The 22,451-nt window shown below is 43.4% G+C and overlaps 1 protein-coding gene across 4 annotated transcripts in view; it reads left to right on the top strand.

Moving 5' to 3' along the window:
• LONRF3 (LON peptidase N-terminal domain and ring finger 3) overlaps nucleotides 1-22,169 on the top strand; it is a 39,517-nt gene extending 17,348 nt beyond the window's left edge. Inside the window, exons 6-12 of one of the 4 annotated variants that reach the window (XM_060137945.1) lie at nucleotides 4,492-4,606; nucleotides 6,801-6,922; nucleotides 9,049-9,207; nucleotides 9,809-9,971; nucleotides 10,985-11,134; nucleotides 14,248-14,359; nucleotides 21,407-22,169. In XM_060137945.1, the coding sequence (XP_059993928.1) occupies nucleotides 4,492-4,606; nucleotides 6,801-6,922; nucleotides 9,049-9,207; nucleotides 9,809-9,971; nucleotides 10,985-11,134; nucleotides 14,248-14,359; nucleotides 21,407-21,549 (964 nt within the window). In that variant the 3' untranslated portion in view covers nucleotides 21,550-22,169. Of the gene's footprint in view, nucleotides 1-4,491; nucleotides 4,607-6,800; nucleotides 6,923-9,048; nucleotides 9,208-9,790; nucleotides 9,972-10,984; nucleotides 11,135-14,247; nucleotides 14,807-20,293; nucleotides 20,652-21,406 lie in introns of those variants that run through there. The other 3 variants (XM_060137946.1, XM_060137947.1, XM_060137948.1) reach the window with 3 other exon arrangements.
• Nucleotides 22,170-22,451: the final 282 nt, after the last annotated feature.

Genomic DNA, 22,451 nt, shown 5'->3' with positions numbered 1-22,451 from the left:
AGTTTCTCTCTCTCTGGCAGTGGGGAGAAGGAAGGGAGAGAGACAGAGGGAGAGAGGAAAGGGTGTGTGTGTGAGTGTGTGCACCTACATATACACGGATGGTGTGTGTTCTAGATATAGATGAACACAACAGTCGTGGCTGTGTCATGTAGTGGAGAAGGAAGATGGGCTTGTGACTCACATGTGACTTAGAATCCCAAGCCCTGATACTTATTAGCTAGCTGTGTGACCTTGCACAAGTTCTTTAACTTGTCTGAGTCCTAATTTCCTCAATAGTAAAATGGAGCTAGTCCAATTATTGCCTGTGACTGTATAAAGTTAATTTATATGAAAAACAGTATTGTACACATCCAGGATAGCGAGAGAAATATATTCCATCTGTCCCCAGTCACTTTACTCAGTCAGCCTGAATATAGAAGTGGGTTGAGTATTGAAAGATGATCTATTCTAAGCATCTGAACCTTGAATTATTTCAAAGCAATAATCATGCAGCATCTGTGGCAGCATTCTTGTTTGTGACCACTGAGATCAGGAGCATTTTAATCATAGCTCTTGCTAAGAGTTGCTGTATCCTTCTGTGTCTGTTTCATTCGTCTGCTCATTAATTGTCAGTATTTGTTGCAATTAATTGGCCAGCTATATCATTATTATTTGTATGTGGATTACATTCTTCAATGAACAAAAGGCTTGAAATTCTCAAGAAAAATCGTTTTGCAGATACAGATTCATCAGTCAGTCTTCATCATTAGCGTCGTCAAGTAATGTATAAAAAGCATTCGGATTCATAGGTCTCAAATTACTGAGGAAATGAGATCATCTGCTTTGGCTGCTTCTAGGAGTTAGATCACAGCAGTAGTTCCCAAAATCAGCCTGCAAATCTCAATTTTGAAAAACACTTTAAATTGTGAAATAGACACAGTGGGAAAGTATGTAAAAATATGAATATATTCTCTTAACAAAATATTGTAAAGAGGATACTCATGGAACCCCTCTCAGCCCAAGAAATAAAACATTGCCAGGACTCCAGAAGCTGCCCGTGTGCCCCTTCCAAATCATGACACCCCCCCCGACACTGAAACCACTATCTTGACACCTTTGTATGTATCTCTAAACTGTGTAATTTCGTTTTTCCTATTTTTAAAAAAACTTCATATAAGTTGAATTATCCAGAATGGATTCTTTTTTTGTGGCTTCTTTTCCTCAGGATGAGGATTTATCCATGTTATTCCATGTAGGTGAAGTTTGTTCATTTTCATTAGTGTATAGTGTCCCATTGTATGAATCGACCAAAATCAGTTATATTCTGGATGGATATTTGGGTTGTTTCTAGTTTAGGGCTATTATGGACAGCGTTACTATGAACAGTTTTTATGTCTGCTGGTGCGTATATAACTCTTTGCCCAGTTTTGATTGGGTTATCTCTCTTTTTCTTACTGACTTGTAGGAGCTCTATGTATGTTCTACATATAAGTCCTTTGTTAGTCACGTGTGCTGCAGATATCTTCTCCCGCTCTGGCTTGCCTTCTTGCTCTCTTAATGGCCCCTTTCGACGCGCTAACAAGTTCTTAAGTTTAATGCAGTAACAATGATCACTCTTTTCATTTACAGTTAGCTTTCTCGTGTGTGTGTCCTGTTTAAGAAATCTTCCCCCCCCCCCGAGGTCAGAAAGATGTTCTGTCTTGTCTTCTAAAAGCTGTACTGTTTGCCCTTCACATTTATTTTTACAGCCCACATGGAATTGCTTTTTGTGTATGGTGTGAGAGGCAGTCCAACTTCTTTGCCGCCTGTGGATAGCCAACAATCCCAGATAGCGTTATTGAGAATGCTATTTATGTATTGAAAATCCTCCCTCTGCTTTGAAGCGCCACACTTGTCATAAATCAAGAATCTGGGTCTCGGTCTATTTCTGGGTTTTCTTTTCTATTCCACGGATCTATTTGTCCTTGTGCTAGTCTTACTCTGTTTTAATCACTATATAGTAAGTTCTGATGTCTGGTAGAGCGTGTCCTCCTACATTGCTGCTATTCAAAAGTGTCTCAGCTCTTCTTGGCCCTTTGCCTTGCCTTATAAAGTTTAGAAATCAACTTGCCAAGTTCCACAAAAACAAACAAGTAAAATAACCCATTGGGGTTTTTATTGGGACTCAGGTCTTCTTTACTTTCTTTCAATGAAATGTTTACAGTTTCTTTCAATAGACGTCTCATAAACTTTTGTTAGATTTATTCCCGGGCACTCAATTTTCAAAAGCAATTGTAAATGTCACCTTTTCAAAAATGTATTCTCTCATGCTTGTTGCTGGTATATAGAGCTACAGTTGAATGGTGTGTGTGTGTGTGTGTGTGTGTGTATTTCTCTAGCTTCTTTGCTAATTCTATCAATTCTTATTAATTCTAATCATTCTATAGATTCTTCTAGATTTTCTAAGTTCATCATCATACCATTTGTGAATAACAGCAGATTTGCTTTTTCCCCTTTTAAGTCCTCAAACTTTTTTTCTCCTTGCCTCAGTACACTGGTTAGGACCTTCATCAAAGAGGTTTTCTGAAAATTAATTTTACTTTTTGACCAATTCAGTAACTAAAATTTATTAACTCAGTTAAACAAATTAACTGCTTTTTAAACAGGTTGATAACATTTAAAAAGTAGAAAACAGTAAATATATGAAAAATCTCTCTCCTAGCCCACACCTTCATTGGCTTGTTAAAAATATCAAATCTCTGCTCCTCCCCTTGACCTCCTGAATTGTAAACTTTATCCAGTGAGACTTTGCCACGTCTGCGTTTTTAAAGTTCCACCTGGGACTCTGATAATTAGGTTTGGAGACCAATAGAGTAGATTCGCCTACGCAGAGGTTAGTAGGATTGTATAATACAGTGATTCCCAACCCTGGCTACACATTAAAACCATCCCAGGAGCTCGACAAATCCTGATGCCTGGCCCTTACCCTGGACCAACTGATCTGCATCTCTGTAGGTGAGATCCCGGGCCTCTGTAGTTTTTTAAAGTTCCCCAGGTGATGGTGGGAGGGCGGTGGTCTGGGGAGGAGCAAGAGGGAGGGTTTACTCAGGGGCACAAGGAGACACTTGGGGGTGACAAGCATGTTCATTATCTTGGTTGTGGAGGTGGCCCCGTAGGTGTGTACGTGTGTCAGAACTTCTCAAGCTGTACGCTTAAAGTATGTGCAGTCTATACCTCTATGTCAATAATACATCTATAAAGCTATTTAAAGAAAAAGCAACACAGGTGGTTCTCATACACAGCAGGGGTTGAGAATCACTGTTCTAACAGAAAAGGCACACTACTGGAAGGGGAAGTCGTGTACCTTTTCTTTTTCCATGTCATCTGCCAACAGTTGGCTGTGTACTCTTAGATCAACCACTTCATCCCCTCTGGATCTCAGTTTCATTCTGATTGGCGGGTTCGATTTTTTTCCTCAAGTACTTTTCAGCTCTGACGCTCTGATTCCTCTGTTCAGCCTGGCTGTGCGGGCCAGGCTGCTGGTGCACCTCCTGGCCACACGAGGGGGCTGTGCAGCCTGCAGCCTCTTCCTGTCAACTGAACACTCTTGTGAGGTCAAAATAGGCTAGTCAGGCGTCTTTCCCTTCTCTCTGTCCTCTTGGTGAGTGCGAGCTCCGCTTCTGAAGCATCATCTTCATCTGCCCCCATCCAGTGGTCCTGCTGCAGGTGAGCCTTTCTTTAAGCAAAATAAATCCATGAATCTCTGAATGTACAGAACCGCTTTTTAAGAGATCCTCAGATTGCTTTGAAAAAATAGACAGCTCCTGCAAAACAATTAAAATAGGATCTAATTAAAGTATGTGTATACATACACATGTATATATGTATGTGTCTGTCTGTCTATCCATCAGTAAGCACATTAATAATATTACTCTGTTGTCCCTAGGAAAATGATCCATCCATATAAAAGGCAGTTATGTTTGTTACAGGTGCAATTTTGAGATCCTTCAGGCTGTAAACATTGCTTAGGTGAAAAATGGAATCAAGGTTAGCAAATAAGCCTAGTCTTTTTCCAGTGTAATATGATATAAAGTACTTAAATATGGGAGTGTGTGTTTGTTTATCTATGTGTTTACATATATTCAGGTGAACAGGTTGACTGAGTATTTTAGAATGGAAGCTATTCAAGACATTCTGGGCATTCATCTTCATCTCTCTAGGACCTGACAGGGAAAAAAGTGTGGATGCCCTGGAAGAGACTGACTAGAACTAATGTTACAAAATGATCTAGCTATGTCCTAAATTTTAATAAATGCATAATTTAATGCATTTAAATCCAGCTCAGAAATAAAAAGCAAATGCTTTTCTGAACTGCAACAACAGCAGGGGTTTTTTTTAAAAAAAAGAGGAAAAAGAACCACCCCCGCACATAGAATTTCCCAAATAATACTATAACACCTGAACATTGAATAGCTCTGTCTTTCATGTTTGGTCTGATTGCAGTTTTCTTGCCTTCTGATTCCTAAATTTCAGATTATTCTATGAGCCAGTCACAACACCTTGTGGACACACCTTTTGCTTAAAATGCCTTGAAAGATGCCTAGATCACAATGCGAAGTGCCCACTGTGCAAAGATGGTCTTTCACAGGTAAAACGTTCTTTCTTTCTTGATTGGGTTAGCTTATTGGGAATTGGGTACGAAGACAGCATCCTATTGGATCCCAAGCCACTGCACTGTGCTAGAGGAAAACACCCCCTCAGACCATTTATTTCTCCTGTCTTAGAGCCACCCCTCCCCTCTCCACAAAGTCCTCCAGGGAAATGAGGCAACATCTAGCTTTTTATGAACTGTCAGTAGTGAAATTAATTTGTGTTGGAAACAAAAGTATCAAAATGATGATAAACATGGATTCTTGTTCTAATCCCATCATGGCACCTGATTCACTATCATGTTGAGTGAATCTTTTGTCCTCCCTGGGCTTGGACCAGATGAGCTCCGATGTCCCCTTATCATCAATGTTTATTCTGTGGTTTGAAGAGATCACTCCCAGGTCCCCAGGAAAACCTCACAGACCTTCATTGTGGTCCTTGCCCCACTCCTCAGCTGCCACTGTACTTATTAGCAGACATTTGTCTGCTGGAAAATCTCTGGGGCTTCCAGATTCTCTAAAATGAATCACCCAAACTGCCACCTTTGTCTTTCAAATGGACTTGCTGTAATTTTCTATAGCACAAGCAGATGTGGGCATCCGTCTTGTCCCCCCACCCCAGGGACTTGTGTACCATATTTTACAATCAGTATAAATGTTCCTTGACCCCTGTCATCCCTGAGGAGAGGTTGGAGATGATGCAAGACTACCTCTAGGTGAATGTAGATCCAGAGGAGTCATGTGTCAAGCTTTCCCAACACCCCAACATTTAAATTAAGGGAAGGGAGTGAAATAATCATCCAGGATAGCCCTGAAGCTGTGTATTGGGCTGCCGGGCAGGGTCAGTGTCATATCTGGCCTAGGTGAAGAGGTGGTATTTGCTGTCCTGATTGTAGGTGAGAAGCCCATGGTCCTTATACTTCAATAATACATTGGTGTTGTGGCAACACTACAACATTCAGATTAACAGAAAGAAGGAAAATCTACCGTTAAAATTTTAGTATGTACCTTTACTGGGTTTTTGTTTCAGCATCAGCGGAGGAGTCACCTCCCTCTTGGAGAGGCTACCTCCTGAGTCATTGCTTTTCCCCAAAGACTGGGACTGGTCAAAGCAGCCGGTTTTTCTGCAGCCAGGCAATGGCAGTGGCTGAGAAGGCATCGTGGAGGCAGAGGCTGTGAGGTCCTGGACTTAGGGGCTAGAAGATATTCCCATCTATCTCTGTGTCTTCGCACAGGGTCACACTTGCACCATTTTCCAGAGAGAGAAATATCTTATTCCGATCATGTTCACTGCGGAATAGGCAGACGTAGCCCGTACTGGGAAAGGAAAAAATGTCTGAAGTCTGCCGTTTTGTACTCAGGAGCTCCCCCTGCTGGGTCTGTGTGGCTGGTTTCCATAGCCAGCAGTTCTCTGCAGATGTTTTCGTTCCCATTGCCTGGTTCACACAAACACCCACTCCTTACAGATCCCTGGATATGCACGGACTAGGGGGTTTGGGAGGAGAGTAATAGTGACAATTGACAACTGAGCCCGAGTTAGGTTATGAAATCAAGGTTTATAACATAAATCCAGTGATACCTAGACGGTATAATAAAAAAAATAGGCAAATGAAATCACCAGTATAGCTTTTCTTTTTAAAACTAAAATTAGAGGAGAAAAAACTATGTATAATATATAGACTTGAAATATCCCGAAGCCCAAGCATTGGGGTGGGGTTGGGAGTGGGGCACAGCAGGAAAGGATCAATAATTGAAAATTGCTTTTTAGTTCCCTGAACCTTTTGACCACGGACTTTCAGCATATCCCAGATGGAGACCATTTCTGGGAGCTTATAAACGCAATAATCAGAAAAAGGAAAGGAAAGGATTTTCTCCCTTTTTTGACAAGAACATGATCTCAATCAATTTCAGTGTTGTAGGAAAGCTATGACATTTTTAAAACTCCATTGCATGTCTTTTCCCCTTTTTAAAATAATTTTTCTAATTATAAAAGTAATTCATTGCATGTGGGTTTTTTTTAAGCTAAACTCTAACCTCCAGAGAATATATACATTATGATAGTATGAGCTGCCAGTGTGTGGGTCTAAATTACTCCAGTATGTGGGACATTTAACTGTTCTACTGATTACATCAGAAGTGGTTTGTGTTTTTCTGTTGACTGCATAATATCTAATTGCCTTGTTCCCCGTATAGTGCTTGGCATCAAGAAAATACAGTAAAAATGTCATAATGGAAGAGCTAATAGCTAAATTCCTTCCAGAAGAACTCAAGGAACGAAGAAGGCTTTATGAAGAGGAAATGGAAGAACTTTCTAAGTATGCATATGCACATTGCTGTTTTCAGTTTCACTCATACCAGGTCATAGAACTGAAAGTGTACATTCCCTCCTAACTCCTCATTTAGTGATACCATGTTGGTAGCTTGAAATTGGCCACAGTGAGAGTATTTAACACCACAGAAATTGGCAAATGCTGTAACAAGGGCTTACCCGCTCCATCCTCAGAAAGCGAGTTGTTCATTTACCAGCACCCACTGAAGAAACCTAAGCCGAACCACTGACCAGGTCACATATTGGCACTAGTAACTGGGTATCCAAATTATTGGAATAGTTTAATCAGGGGGGCTTAATGAAGTGCAGTTGACCCTTAAACAACATGGATTTGAACTGCGCGGTTCCACTTATACGTGGGTCTTTTTCAGTAGTAAATATTATAGTCCTACACTATCCGATCCGTGGTTGGTTGAATCCATGAATGCAGAACCGCGGATACAGAGGAACTTCGGATACTGAGGGCGACTCTAAGTCATATGCTGATTTTCAACTGGGCAGAGGGTTGGCGCCCCAACCCCCGTGTTGTTCAAGGGTCAGCTGTATCCAGAAGACGGTTTTCAGGTACATAAGGAGGTTCTATGAGGTTAAGAACTTTGATATCAGCCAGACCTGGGCTTATGATGCAGTTTTGCCACAAAGTGAGTATACTTCATGACCCTAGGCAAGTCACTTAACGTCTCTGGGCCTCAGTCTCCTCATCTGTAACTTGGGGATAATAACAGACTTGGACTTGTTATGAAGATCAAATGAGCTAGTGCATAGTAAGCACTTACTAAAAGCAATAGTAAGAATGCTGCTTGTTATTATGCTTCCTCTTCCATCACAGGTATTGTGAGAGGTAGAGAGTAGGGGTGGAGAAAGAAGTAAGGCTCCAAGCTCTCTGCCTGGCCGGAAGAACAACTCACCTAGCAGAAAAAGCAGGAAGGAAATCACTGATTTCTGTCTCTCATACTGCTGACCCCCCATCTCCCCATCCCTGGTGGGATTCTCACAGCATTCTGGGGGCAAAGTTCCCGACGGCAAAAGCTGTTCTGGATTTATGCTCAGCCTGTAGAGAACATTTCTAAACTGCCACCAGTTCGTTTGTGCCTCTCACTTTGAATAACATGCTGTGCTGGGGAGCCAGAAATGAAATCGTTCTTTGCTCATTAACATATTAGATCTACTCAAGGCATCTTTATCTTTATTTCTGATTCTTAAGTTCACCTTGAGTCTCTCTGGGCCCTCTTCTCAAATACCATTTAATGTCTGATTGACAAACACTGGAATATACTAGGTGGATTTCTCTTAAAAGGAATCCTAAATTTAATCCTTTTGAGATTTGGGCAAATGATCTTATATATCTATTGGTAAGTTTATGTTCAGATGTCCCTGTATTGGATAAAATAACAGTGATCCAGGAGGAGCTGGCCCGATTGGTGGTTCCCCATCAAGCCATGTGTCTGAGTCTTCATGGGCACATGTTGAGAGGCAGACTCATAGGTGTCGATTTCAGAGCTACTGCACCAGTGTCTCTGGGGGGGTGCAGTGGCCTGTTGTCTGCGTTTAAGGGCCTCCGGTGATTCTGATGCACACACAGGAGTGTTTGAACATCACTGGGCTAGATTACTCTTGCCTCTCCACTGCTCCCTCCTCCTCCCAGCTGGGCCTGCCATGCAGATCCTCTGGGGGCTTTGCAAATATGTGAGATGTTCATGGGGGTCTTGCAGAGATTTTCCCACCATTCCTCTGGAGAGCTGGGTCCACTTTTACCACCCTTCCCCATACTGCCAGCAAGACACCTAGAGAGATTGTTTGGAGTGGAGAGCATGAAAGAAAGAAAGAATAATATGAGGTATAACTATCACCGACAATGTTAAGGTACTAGAGAACTTCATTACCCAAATTAGAATGTGTAGAATGTCAATTTTAATCGTAGCCCTTAGGCTAACCTGTGCACCGGATAATGGGATTCAGCCCACAGCGCCAGATGCATCTTAGTATTTTTTATCAGTCTCAACCTGATGTCTCCTTGCCTTCCTGCGGGGGAACCACATGGTGAAATTTGACCAGCCTTTCTGTGTTCTGCTTCAACGCTGTGAGATGCATGTCCTTTGCTCTTCCTGACAGCTTAAATAAGAACGTGCCTATTTTCGTGTGTACCATGGCATATCCCACGGTTCCTTGTCCCCTGCACATCTTTGAGCCTTGTTACCGTCTGATGATTCGTAGATGCATTGAGACAGGCACACGACAGTTTGGCATGTGCCTTGGAGATCCTGTCAAAAGGTAAGTGAGGAGCTATGCAAGTAAAGGGAGGTTGGGTGGAAAGGGTTTTTTGTTTTACTTTGGGGCCCTCCCAGGAGCATTTGTAAGGATCAGGGTCCCTCTGGCCCCTAGTTTACCGTGTGAGAGGCTGCCTGTTTAAAGGAACCCCAGGATCAACCTTTTGGTAAACAGGTGGTATATAGTCTAAAACGTGTTTTATAAGAGTGTGGTCCCTGGAGTCAAACTGCCTGGGTTCATATTCTGGCTCCATCCTTGGAGCAAGTTTGACTTCGGGCCAGTTACTGAACCTTCGGTGACTCAGTTTCCTTATCTGTAAAGTGGGTACAATAATAGTGCCTACCTCGTTGGGTTTGTTGGGAGGATTGGTGAGTTAATAGTGCACATATGAGCACAGTACAATAAATGGTAGCAGTTACACATTAAAATTTTTTCTCATACAGGCACTGCCTGTGGTGTTATTGCAGCTATAGACCCTGGGACAGGCAAGAAGGCAGAAGTCCCTCAAGGCCCAACATGGGGTTATAAAAATGGGGGGAGGTGCGCAGGCCAGGGAAACAGCTCATCAAGAATTTACTTTCTTGAGTCCATTCCCCATAAACAGGTTTGCGGAATATGGCTGCATCCTAGAGATCAGAAATGTTCAGTTCTTTGCTGACGGCCGCTCAGTGGTCGACAGCATAGGCAAGAGACGCTTCAAGGTCCTCCATCAGGGCCAGCGGGATGGTTACAACACAGCTGACATCGAATACATTGAAGACCAAAAGGTGAGGTGGTCAGTGCCACGAATCCTGAAGCCAAGCTAGCCCCGTAGCTTGGCAGACCAAGATGATTGCAAAAGGATTTCTGGGCATGGGTGGGGGCCTTGGGATTTCTCACCGATTTGCTGCTGCCGCACTGAATGCTGCCAGGCTGCTGTTCGATTGTGGAATGGCAGTGATTGCGCCCCTTGTCTGGGCTTTCCCTGCTTAGTTGCTGATTTATATTCATGCATAAGAGATGCCAAGCCAGGCCAACCCTGGGGCCCATTCAGCATAGGAGTTAGGTCTCTGCCAGGGATACCAAGATCTGGAGCTGGATCTATACATATGTATTTTATTTTTTGCTTTATTTATATCTTAAACCTTTTTCTTTTGAGGTAATTGTAGATTCACATGCACATGTCTATTTTTAACTGTGCAGCCTGGCCAAGAGCCCTTCCCAATAATCCATCATCCCATAAGGCAGAAAGATGACATGTCCAGTTAATCCTTGGTTTTCTGAACTAACGGGTAGAAGAAGAGGTAAATAATCCCATAAGTGTTTATATTTACATTCACTACACAGTACAAGATTAATAAACATTTGCTCAACGAATAAATGTATTTGACATGGAAGATAAAGTTACATACGGAGACACAGACACTGCTCCCTCTCTTCCCGGGGAGCAGTGGGAAAGCAGATGTTTAAACAATGAAAAGGAGAGAGGCGTGAACAAGCACAACCTAGTTTAACAGCACGCCTCCACTCAGGCCAGTTAGCATCACTGGTTTTCTATATGTCTGGCTGTTTCAGCTCATTTACCCAGCTGAACCTTTCTCTGTCCTCCACCCTCAGCAATACTTACACACAGTCCATCCTCTGGCTGAGGAGCCTTTCACACGCTACACAGGAGAAAGCCAGAAGCGTGAGTCTTCCCGTAGGATGACAGGCTGGATGCTCAGATAGGCAGGTGTCGAAAGGGGCTCTAGGCATGAGGGAGAAGGTACAGAATGCTTCACTTCCACTTTGATACTTTCAGGTTCAAGGAGAGGATTGTGCTGAGCTCATGGGATTACATAACTGTGTCTATGAGCAAGCGTCATCATGGTTTCATTCACTCAAATCATCTCTGAAGAATCGGATACTCAATCATTTTGGTCCAATGCCAGAGAAAGATGCTGATCCCCAGGTATATAAAAATGTCTCTTTGTAATCAGTCACCCCCACCAGATGAGAGAGCCTGGGGTTTGTGATTAGATGCGTGTGTGGTTTCCACCCAGCAAATTTAGCGTAGAGAGGAAGATGCATCCGAATCGGTCTTGTTCGGCTGGGCGGTAGGCATCATGGGTAAGAACAAAGGACCCCACATCAGAACTGGAGGAACTAAACTAAAGCAGTAGGAACTTGGATCCAAGATAGGTTTTAAGAGATTAGTTAAGTGAGAGGATGGAAACACAGGCACCATCAACAGAAGAACCTTTAATTGTGAGTCCAGATTCCCACCATGATGATGTGTTAGGGTGACAGGATTCACAAAAGGCCAGGCTTAAGAGAAGGGTACCTAGGGAGCTGAGACCAAAGGCTGCCACTTCCTGGAGGCTTCATAACTCTCTCCCTGATTGCTGCAGGAGCAAGGAGTGAGGAGCTAGGGCCAGCCGCCTTACAGGCTTCCAACTGCAGGATCACAGAAACCTTTCACCCCCAGGTCCCTCCACGCTTAGCCCTGCAGGTCCAGACCCCTGCCATTGTCCTCATCAGGGATGAACAAGTTTTCCTGAGACAACTGACCCAATCCTTAAATTTACCCTTGGCTGAGTTATACTAGAAAAGAGTTCATTAGATTCTACTGGATCAGTCTATTTCCCGGAGGGACAGGTCCATTTGAGAGATCAAGCTGCAGATCTGGAGCTCTCCAGGAAAGTGGAGATAGTTAAGTTTCACCAAGCTTTGTTTGCCTGGTGTACGTCAGGGAATACTCTCTCTAGGACAAGGCTGGAGATATCCTAGTCAAATATTTTCCCACCATCACCTTTCCACATTCTGACCTGGTTCCTGCATAATCGCCTCCATAACTTCCTGGATTCTTTCCCTGTACTCATTCCTGACTTTATCACAATAGTAAAATAGAATATGTATATTCTGACTTCCATGCCAAAAAACTGGTCCTACTTACCTCTCTAGCTGTGTGACCTCGGCTAAGTCCTTTCCCCTTTCTGACTTTTTCGCCCATCTCTGAAATGAGGGAGGTAGACAACGAGGTCTCTAAAGTCCCTTCTTCCTCTTGCATTCCGAGGCTGTAAAACACCAGTCTGTTCCCTAATGCGCTGCAGTGTCTTGGTTTCTCCGGGCCGCAGAGGTGGCTCCTTTTCCCGCCCCCATTCAAAGGCATCGTGAATGTTGGAGGGAGAAAGGCCATTGCTTCCAGATGATCCAGCTCCTGGCTCTGGGCCACTGTGACTCAGGACTACGGCAGAGCTCTGAGAAGCCTCATGGTCAAGCTGAATGTTCCCCTTCACCTTCTGGAAAGCATTCTCCCCTAGTCAGGCAGAAGATAGCGACCAGCAATGGTAACAGCATCTTCCACAAGACAAAACACAGGTGCCACTGTGTGATTCATAAGGGCTCAGTGACACAGAAAGCCGAAATCTTGGGTTTCATTTCACTTCTTATTAGGACTGTTGCTTTGGCAGCCGCAGCAGCAGAAAAAATAAAACCCATCCAGTTTGGTCGAGTCAATGCTGTAGCCCCAGTGGTCCCATTAATAAGAATGTTCTAAGCCTCTGCAGGAGGTTTCCTAGGAACCACCACATGTATTCACATGAGCTTAAACATCTTTGTTAATGATCCTGGGAAATACGGTTCAGGATATGGCAATCTGACATTCAGAACTCATCATAGGAGGGATAACACGTTACAGACTGCAGCGAGGGACAAAAAGAATCCAAATGGAGCTAGAGGCACAGAGAAGCAAAGAGGCAGTGAAGGTTGTGGGAGAATCAGGTGACCAGTTTGGAAGCAAACAATCCCGCGTGTAGAATGTGGTTCTCTGCGGTCCTAAAGCCAACCTTCTGAAGGGTGTGGGCAGAAAGCTCATTTGGGGCTTAGTAGGAAATTAAGTCACCAATGTCTGCAACGTGTACCTGGGACGCTGCTGACAAACAGAATTTTGGTGCAGGATCACTGTAGGATAGGAAAGCTCTTTATTAGAGGAAACCTGGGATGGAATATATTTCTGTGTGATTGTGTTTTCCAATTGGAATTTTTGCAAAGTGGGATTGCTGTGCTTTGGGGCTGTGAATCATAGGCTCTGGTTTTAGGGGAGAAGCTAGCTGTGGCCCCGTTTAGTGAGCTGGCATATGTGGACTCTGTTGCCTTCAGCCAGAAACAGGGAAATGGAGGTAAGAGACATGCAAAGCCTAAGGGGTCATGAGAACTGAAGACCCATATGCTCTATGCATCAGGCCAAAGGGCCTAAACAGAATCTAAGAGGTGGAAGAGGCTGAGTAGCTGTCTCTCAGTATCCATGGGGGTTTGGTTCTAGGAGGCCCCATGGATACCAAAATCCCTTCTATAAAATTATGTAGTGCAATGAGTACAGTCAGCCCTCTGCATCTACAGGTTTCACATCTACAGATTGAACCAACCAGTTTTGATCCATAGTTGGTTGAATCCATGGATATGGAGGGCCGACTGTAGTAGATAGTTCGGCTTGTAAAATCACACTGGCTAGAAGGTATGGTGTATTTGTTAGGAAATTGATGTGTTTGCTTTAACCACTACCAAAAATAACTGTAGCTTAAACTAGATAGAGAGTGTAAGTCATAGAGATGGAGGGCTGGGGCATCCCTGTTCCGTGAGATCATTCAGACCCAGGCTCCTTCCTGACAAAGCCCTTTGAGTGTTGCCCTCATCCTCCCGATGGAAGAAGGCTGATCATCAGCCTGTCTGTGTTCTAGCTAGGGGAAGGGGAGAGAGAGAGGAAAGTGAGGGCGCATGCCCCTTTCCCAGAGCATGGCCTAGAAGTTACACTTAGCACTGCCTTTTACATCTCCTTAGCCAGGACTTTGTCTTATGGCCTCACCTAGCTGCAAGGGAGGCTGAGAAACGTAGCCTTCCCACCCCCACCCCCTGGGTGGCTGTATGCCCAGCTAAGATAAAGGGAAATAGAGATGGGGGGTAATTAGCAGTCCTTGCCACACGTGGAAGCAATTCCACCTGGGATGTTTCCTGGCAACTTTGGAAGCCTACAGGCTAGGATCGCTTCCACAGGAATAAGACGAACCCATTGCATTTCTCTTGCAGATCAACCCCAATGGCCCAGCCTGGTGCTGGTGGACATTAGCGGTTCTTCCATTGGAAAGCCGAGCTCAGCTCCCGTTCCTAGCCATGAGGTCCCTAAAGGATAGACTGAACGGTATTCGGCGAGTCCTGGCCTTTATATCCCGAAACCAAAACTAGTGAGTGGATTGCTGAAAAGGAGCTCCCACGCTCCCCTCACCACCATGGGGGAGTCGTCTTGTAAATACACCTAATTGCAATAACATCTTAGAAGGAAGCATCAAACAGAGGCATTAGCGTGCTGTTGATCAGAAAGAGATTAAGTAGAAAGACCAAAAGAATGTGATCTGTTTGAAACTTTCTTTCTTAAGATGCTTCTTGACATGCTGCACAACTACATGCACAGCAGAGGTTGTTTAAGAGCCCAGAAGAAAAAAAATTTTTTTTTGATTTTGACGTAAAATTTTCTCAAAGTTTAAAGTGATTTTGCTTTAATTTTCTGTCTTTCATAGACGAATGACTGTGTGGTTGAAATGTGATGCCCAGTTACTAATCATGTTGCTGCATTATTTCACTGACTTTTGAGGTGTCATTCCAAATGGTTCATATTTTATATAGCATTGTGTAAAATAATGTTCATACTTCCTTCTGTATTAATAATTTATTTTCTGCACTACCATATCCTTTTTTTCTACATGTATGTTTGTAACTATTTAAGTGTGCATTACTGAAAAATACTGCTTTATTTATTGATATGGTTTACCATGTACCTAGGGGGAAGTAACAATACTAGAAATGTGCAATTTTTGCTTTAACAGTTTTTGCTACATTTGATCCCAGTTCTTGAACCATTTTTGTATCTATCCAATTGGATGCTTAAAGGAAGTTCAGAATCATGCCAAGATCATCTATCCTTACAGATTCTATTTTGCTTTCAGTTTGAATCCAACAATATAAAATACTTAAGGGATTTGGCATAGGTTGTGGAATAAGCCAGGGTACAATAAAAGTAATCCATTTTCTATGTGTCATACAGAGCCAGGATGAAGGAATTATTTTCCTGGAATCAAGAGATGAATTAGAGGAGTGTCTTCTATTACAATCTCTTATAGGCATTTATTTCAGCAATCTAATTACATCTTAATTTCTCCCCAGGGCAGTTAGTAATGGGACTTTCAGGCAGGATAATATTTAACCCTTCAGAGGTAATGGTTTTCAGTCTGGCGTGTCACAGCCATGCCCAGCTAGCCTCCATACCTCACCTCTTCTCAGGGCTCTGAGGATCAGGGCCTGGCTAGCGTGTGTGCAAACACATGATGAAGGACGGTTCATTATTAAAAGTGTAAAGAAGCCAGGAAAGAGGGTAGAACCCTTTAAGAAACCCTCAAACTATCTTTTTGGCTTTCAAATCTTTTCAAAGGAAGCAATTAATCCATGATTTTATCTAAACACGGTCTTTCCTCCTCACTGAGATGAGCCAAAGATTTCAATACAGGGGAAGAATAGTGGTAAAGGGGGTAAGAGTGAGGTCTTGTTTAGCTTGCTTAGTGCGTTTGATTTCTTTAGTGCCAGGACAACCTGAAAACAGGAGTGTTATAATGACACAGTGAAAAGATTAGGACAGCGAAGAAGTGAATCGTGTTGTTCCTACCTTCACGCAAATTATCCTCCCCCCATGTGACTCTGGACAGCTGCAGTGCGAGACTCCCACACAGCCCATCCACTCTGTTCCCGCTAGAGGTTAATGCCTCAGGTAATCAGTCTGGCTTCTTCCATCACCACCTGTGGCCAGAAACAGAAAAGGGAGAATGAGATGATCCAGGCAACAAAAAAGAGATTCATGTAAGCAGAAACCAAATAACCTTTTCTGCACTTTCTTAATGAACACCGTGTTGTCAGAACATTATGTTACCAGGTTTGATGTTTGGAGCCCAGCTGGGCTGGCAAAGAATGGAAGCATAGGCGTGGTTACTGCCTAAGCAAACTCTACAAGGCTCAGGTAGGAGGAAATGAAAGGCTCCCTCTCCCACCTGGTGCCCAACCATGTGGTCATAACACAGTCCTAGGACAGTAATTTCCTACTGTCTAGTGTAAATGCAAGAAAGAAAAGGGTCATAAGTGTCTTGGATTGCTAGATGTGTTACTTTTGTGATTTCACTTTTTCTGAGCACCAGTTTGTCAACTAGCAAGTGGTGGGGATAAATACTGCATGTAGGGTTCTTATAACATTACATGAGATAATATATATACATCACTTAGCATAGTGCCTAGCACATAGGAGTCATTCAACAAATAGTAGCTACGATTAAATTATTCATAGTTACAGAATATCATCAGGGGACTACATTGGCATAAAACCCTGCCTTTACACACAATACCCATTTCCAATTCCTTTAAACTTGGTTGGGGGAATCCACACCTCTGATTTTCAGACCATAACTTGATGAAATATTTACATGTAATGCCTTTGGGAGTCAAGTCTGTTTGGGAAAATGAAAAGACTGGAAAACAAATTAGGGTCAGAGATAAGGGAGAATCCCATACCAGCAAATTTTTCCTCTTTCAAGAGGGCTAAAAATTAGTGTTGTTTGGAGGTCTAGAATTTCTGATATAACGAAAGCATTAAGTTCTAGCTCCATTAGAATAACCATCTCATCACTTCCTGCTCTCCAAAATGTATAAAATTCCACATCATAGAATATTTCACATTGATAAGAGAGGACCTAACTCCAGCAAATGTAGCTTGGCTAGGCAGAATTGCACTTTTCTCTCAGTAGCCTGGATACACATTTGGACTGTTTTACAGCAAGCTTTTGTTTCAGTAGTGGTGGGAGGCAAAGTGCAAGGCTAAGCCTTGGCTTTCTTTGATATGTACTTGAATGGGGTAATCAATTGGACATGACTATTTCACTGCTTGTAAATTGATTTTGCTGCAAAGCTTGGGAATAAAGAGTATATACAGGAAAAACATAAAGTTAAATCTAGGCCAGAAGGACAAGACTTCCCCCTTGGTAGTTAGTGCCATTTATTCAGCTTATTTTCCTGTTTATTGTGATTTACCTAGTCTTTTCCTAGTAGGTTATTTTCTGTGTGTGTGTATGTGTGTGTGTGTGTGTGTGTGTATGTATATAGATGTGTGTGTGTGTGTATATATATATATATATATATGAGTGTGTTTGTGTATATATGTACATGTGTGTATATATATTAGGTACCAAGCAGACATTATGCCTTTCTGCTTCGTACTGTACTATTGCTGCTAGCTAATAACCAGCAAAATGTAGAAAATGAAAAATGATAAAACTAATTTTCTGTAGACAACTTGGAGAAAAGAGTGCTTGCTCCTTACTCAGTGGGGTAGAGAACTGACTGTGTCAACAGTTTGCCTTTTCTGAAGGCCGACTGCTTCTAGCCCCTTGCTGCTGCAGCATGCTGGGAATCATGGAATCACTGCACATGTGGCCCTTCCAGTTCTGCCTGTGGAGCCGGACTGGGCTCAGATAGTCCCCTGTGGCTGGCTGTTGGAGCAGTGGAGCTCTGAGGCTGGTTCACAGCACTCAGAAGTCTCTTACTGTCAATAGATCACATACTGTTGATAGACTGGAACCCGCTGGGGGCTGTGTTTCCCCTCACCAACTCCATTTCCAAGATGGGAGTTTTATTCAGGGACTCATTCCTTGAGTTCCCAACATGTTGACTTTGCATCCATTTCTGTTTCCTAAGGCAGAATCATAGCAGAGATATGTAATCGAGATGCAAATAGAAGGCAGCCCAAATAAGGGAAAAGGACAGATTTTCAGCCCATTCTTGGGCTTGAGGAATGAGGTTTTGATTTGATAGAAGACAGTTCTGAGAAGCAGCCAGCTGCATGGGCTGCAATTTGTGGCCTTTCCTGAGTGCAGAAAGAAGGAAAAGGAGCCAAGTAAAATGTACACGTTTGGTTCCTCTTAGAATGATAGCTCCCACTGTTCGACTATTTAATAATCTGGATTATGCACATCCAGAGGTGAAATGAAGACATTTTCCTTTACAAATGGGTATTTTCAAATGAGCTAAATTAACCTTGAGAGAGAAGTGCCTGTAATCTCTGTTCCTGGTGTCATTTTCAAGCTTTTGCTTCGTGACTGTGTAGCCATTTAAAGTTTACAAAGCAACACTGTAGCTTATGCATCATTTTAAAACTTGCTTGACATTTATCTATAGTCAAAGCAAAAATAATAAACAACAACAAAATCAAAGGAGAGCAAATAGTTCAATGTGGCATCGTAAGCTTATTAGATAAACTAGTTCCGTCATTTTATGCAGTTCTCAGTAATGCCAGGATTAAAATATCCAGCAAGCCATTTAAACAGTGGCAAATGTGTCTTTGTGTTTGTAATTCCAGTTGTTTGTTAAGCAGCCATTTTACTCTTGCACTGTAATGAGCTGAAAGGGGAATTAAGATAATGCTTTTTTTTTCTTCCCATATTGCTATTCAACTACCTCTATATGCTTGATGTCTCTTTAGGGTCTTCTTTCCTCTAAATCTGTACAAAAGAAGTTTCAGCTCATCTATGTTGTAATAACAATGTGATATAGACAGTCTTTGTGAAAGCTTGTTGTTCATTAAAAAATGTTTCCTGTTGTCTCACTTTGTATCTAACACAACTCTACCCATACTTTAGGACAAGAATTGCCCAAATAACTTCAGTTTTTTTTTTTTTTTTTTTTTTACGTGGGCCTCTCACTGCTGTGGCCTCTCCCGTTGCGGAGCACAGGCTCCGGATGCGCAGGCTCAGCGGCCATGGCTCACGGGCCCAGCCGCTCCGCGGCATGTGGGATCTTCCCAGACCGGGGCACGAACCCGTGTCCCCTGCATCGGCAGGCAGACTCTCAACCACTGCGCCACCAGGGAAGCCCAGTATCTTTTTGATGGAAGCTGAATAGAAAGGAAAGGGATCAGAACATGTATTTTGTTCTTGTTCCTATTGGTTGTAATACATTTGACCAGGAGATCTTCCAAGGAAATAGACCTGCACTCAGAAAGCAAGCTCTTATGTATGTGACAGTGAGGCAGGTGTGAACTGATTAAGTTGTTTAAAAATGCACCAGAAAAGCTTGTTGCTACTAATTATATTGAACCTTTTTGCTAATAATCTGCCCCTACTTTATTTGTCAATCCATTCATATATTGAGTTTGCTTAAAGCAGAGCGCACTACCTACTCTGTTTTCTTTGGCATGATAAAATGTTCATGAAAGCAAATTACACGTTTTATTTCAATTAAATGGTTTCTCAACAATAGGCTAAAGCTAAGGCCCACAGCATGAACCCTTTGACAGGAAAATTGGTAAAATTGACTAGGGCAATGAGCAGTGTCGACTGAGCTGACTGTGGCACGAGAGCTTCAGCAATATCTCACCTCCTTTACAGTACAGATGTTAGTCTCGTGCCATTGAGGACTTCACACAGGTTCTGTTTTACCACTGAAGAAAAAAGGACATAGGAGTAAAACAATTTAAAAAAAAAACAAAATGATAGAACACTCCACTTGGGCCTGACCTTGTTCTTTGTAACAGGATCTTTCGGGTAGTTGAGAAAAATCAGAACTCCTGCCAACCAGGGCCCAAAGGGGACGCTTGGCTCTGTTGGACTTCGCCCTTCTGTGCCTCGTCTGCTACTGTCTGGTTCTCATGAGATAGAGCACACGCTGGCCAAAGGCACGATCTTCCCTCCGAGGCAGTTCTTCTGCCCAGAATGCCTGCCTAATCCTTTCTGGAGAACTGGATTGGATCATCGAAAAAGAAGGTCTTGTTTGAGCAAAGCCAAAGCCAACACTTGCTGCTTCCTCTCCTCTGGGATCCACCCTTTGAGTTCTCCAGGGCCAAAGATGCCTCCCTAGAAGGAACTCCAGAGTCTCAAAATAAGATAGGAGCAAGAGAAGGCAAGGACAAATGCCCTAAATCCACAGGCTCTCAGATGTTTAAACATTTCCTTCCCCTCTTATGTTTTATGAGTTCTTAACTCCAGGAGGGGCTGAGGTGGGATGGGAAGGGGATGGTGTCAATACTTTCCATATTGGCTTCTTCCAGGCAATGCAGAAGCTTCCCAGCCAGACTTGTCCATGGTCAGCCCAGTGCAGAGCCATGCCTTGGTCAAGGCAGAAGAGCGGAGGCCCCAAGGAGCCCTGCTTCTGGATCTCGGAGCCCACCTCTCCCACCCTCTGTTTCTGCCGATTTCCCCATTTCAACTGATCCTCCCATTGACTGGCCACCCATGTTTACTGTCCTCTTATACACATGTATTAGCCAGTGTCATTGTTGCATTAGAAAGCCCTGAAAAACCCTTTCCTCTGCTTATTGAAGTGTTGCCCTCTAGCCCTCCTGCAGAACACCACCTACCTCCCAGTAAGGCAATATCAACAATTTCTGGATACCACAAGGGCAATGAAATTAAGTAAGTCCCCAAATAGCTTACTTAACAGAAGTCCAGTTTCGCTATAAAAATCTTGCTTCTCTTGGATATTAGAGGTGCATTATGGAAATACTCAGCACGGTCTCAGGAACAGGGGAGATCACTGGCCCCTTTGACCCATCAGGACGCCCATTGCCACACCTGGCGTGCAACTGCATTCTCAGGACCACGTACTCCTCCTGCAAGCCCCAGTGAGCACTTTCGTAAGAGGACCAGGGAGGAGGGCTAGGGAAGCATGAAGTCCACAAATGGAGTTAAGCTCTTCAGTTCCGGCAGTCTACAGGGATGAGTTCCAAATGGTGGGAGGGAAGGAGGGAGGGAAAGAAGGGTGTGGAAATGGTTAATCATGACAAATGAAGTGACTTCCTTTTCACCGCCTTCTAGACAGAACTTCAGGCATCCTCTTCTCGTGGTGACTGGATTTGATCTTCCATCCTGATTGGGGATGCCACTTATGTCCAAACCAAGACTGCAGTCATGTCTTCAGGAAGCAATGACTGTCATGTTCTTAAACCTTAGGCATTCAAAGACCCTGCTAACATGCACCGAGTGTCTCCTGCATGCCACGCTCTTTTCTAGGTTTTTAAATATTTAGCTTCTTGTGGGATCCTCCCTATGATCTAGGAAGTAGATCCCTAGTTCCATGTTATAGGGGAGTAAACTGCAGCACAGGGTGGTTACGTTACTTACCTAGGGTCATACAGACTAAAACCTGGGCAATGTGATTCCAGAGCCCACACCCTTAACCAGTATTATGAGCTGCCCACCATGCGGTGCTACGGACCCAGGAGAACAACTCAGCTGGTGGATACTCGGTTGGGGAACCTGCAGTAAGGGGGACAGCAAAAGAGCAGCTCCCATTTACCGAATGTGAACAATGTGCTGGGTGCTGTGCTTCACATTATCTTGTTTGGTCCTGAGGTAGGTGCTGTTATCACCCATCATTTACAGAGGAGGATGCTGCGGTTCGGAAAAATAAAGCAACTCGTTGAAGGCCACGCAGCTGGGAGGCAGGGAGGCTGGGCTTGGGATCCAGGCTGTCTCACTCCACAGTTGTTAGACTGCGTCTCATGAAGCCCACCGCTCTCACTTCTCGGGCCTTGGGTTTGCTGTATTCCCACCACTGCCTCCCCACCCCCACCAACAGACATTTATCTACCTTAACAGGAAGACCAGAAGCAAGAGATTTCAAGGTTGGTTCATAGGTCCAATAATCCCATCAAGTGCCTGGTCCACTTCCATCTCTCCTGAATGTTTTTAAAGCCTCATTATTAATGAAACAGCTTCACAAAGAAAAGAAGGCTGTCTACCTAATCCTTCCCACTGGGGGCCAGATGCCTGAAGCAGGGGGTTTGTTGGCCATCAGCAATACAGGACTATAAATCCACAGATGAAGGGATTTTTTAAGTAGAATAAGGTACTTTGAATTCTCCCTAGAACAGATTGCAACATCTTACTGGTTCCCTCATTAATTATGAATTAAATAAAATCTTTGACGTGTGTTCAAAAATAAGTGGAAAAGGGGGATCTTCTGTTGCTCACCTCTACTTCAAAGTTCAGATGGGACGGTGTTCACCAGAGGCCTTTCTGCCTATAGGAACTGGCAGCAAAATAGAGGCTCAGCGACAGTGGTAATTCTTAGTCCAGGCCCTGCAAGGGCAGTAGCACCTCCGACTCATTCACTTGTTAATGGAACAAGTATTTACAGGACACATTATATGCTAGGCACTGGGCTACAGAGAAGAACACAACATGTCTGTTTCCTTGAGAGGCTCA

This window comes from Lagenorhynchus albirostris, chromosome X (assembly GCF_949774975.1).
Source record: "Lagenorhynchus albirostris chromosome X, mLagAlb1.1, whole genome shotgun sequence".
Lineage (NCBI taxonomy): Eukaryota > Metazoa > Chordata > Mammalia > Artiodactyla > Delphinidae > Lagenorhynchus > Lagenorhynchus albirostris.
Note: the sequence above shows the minus strand (reverse complement) of the source record. Positions and strands in the feature narration are given on the sequence as shown.